The sequence below is a fragment of the Austrofundulus limnaeus genome, unplaced genomic scaffold, assembly GCF_001266775.1.
Source record: "Austrofundulus limnaeus strain Quisiro unplaced genomic scaffold, Austrofundulus_limnaeus-1.0 Scaffold2536, whole genome shotgun sequence".
Lineage (NCBI taxonomy): Eukaryota > Metazoa > Chordata > Actinopteri > Cyprinodontiformes > Rivulidae > Austrofundulus > Austrofundulus limnaeus.
Window position 1 is genome coordinate 1 of NW_013954938.1, and position 482 is coordinate 482.

Below are 482 nucleotides of genomic sequence, written 5' to 3' on the forward strand. Positions count from 1 at the left end.
CACAGGAACACACGGGCTCGGTCTAATTGCTGGCTTGGTCTGATCGGAAGCAGACAACCTGTTTATTTGAGGCTAAAACAAACATGATGGTCAGAATAAGACCGTGGAGAGACGTGGGTTAATGTGTGAACTTCCTTGAACATGACAACACCTGCTTACACAATCTCTTCCTCGTGGCTGTTTTTATGTAACGTTTAAGACCCGCACCCTGTTAAAGCTAGAGCCTAAAGTTGATCAGTTATATTTCTTTTAGATGCATATCTTCATACAAGTTTAAAATTTGACTGGATTGTATTTGAGCTGATGAAGAGGCTAAAATAATGTATTCTCCACGTTTCTTTAAAGGTGAAAGACTTGTTCAAAGAGCTGAAAGTGGAGTGTAATGTCATGGAGTTGGATCTCATAGGTAAGACAGAGTTTTTGCCTCATTTCCCCTCAGGTGAGTCCTTAATCCTGGTTTATTCTTCAACAAGAGATGAGAC

General features: G+C 40.5%; 1 protein-coding gene across 1 annotated transcript in view; it reads left to right on the forward strand.

Moving 5' to 3' along the window:
* Nucleotides 1-345: 345 nt before the first annotated feature.
* Nucleotides 346-482, forward strand: part of txnrd3 (thioredoxin reductase 3) — a gene marked incomplete at its 5' end in the record, with an annotated part of 31,128 nt that continues 30,991 nt past the window's right edge. Inside the window, 1 exon segment of the mRNA XM_013999880.1 lies at nucleotides 346-406. Within this exon segment, the coding sequence (XP_013855334.1) occupies nucleotides 346-406 (61 nt within the window).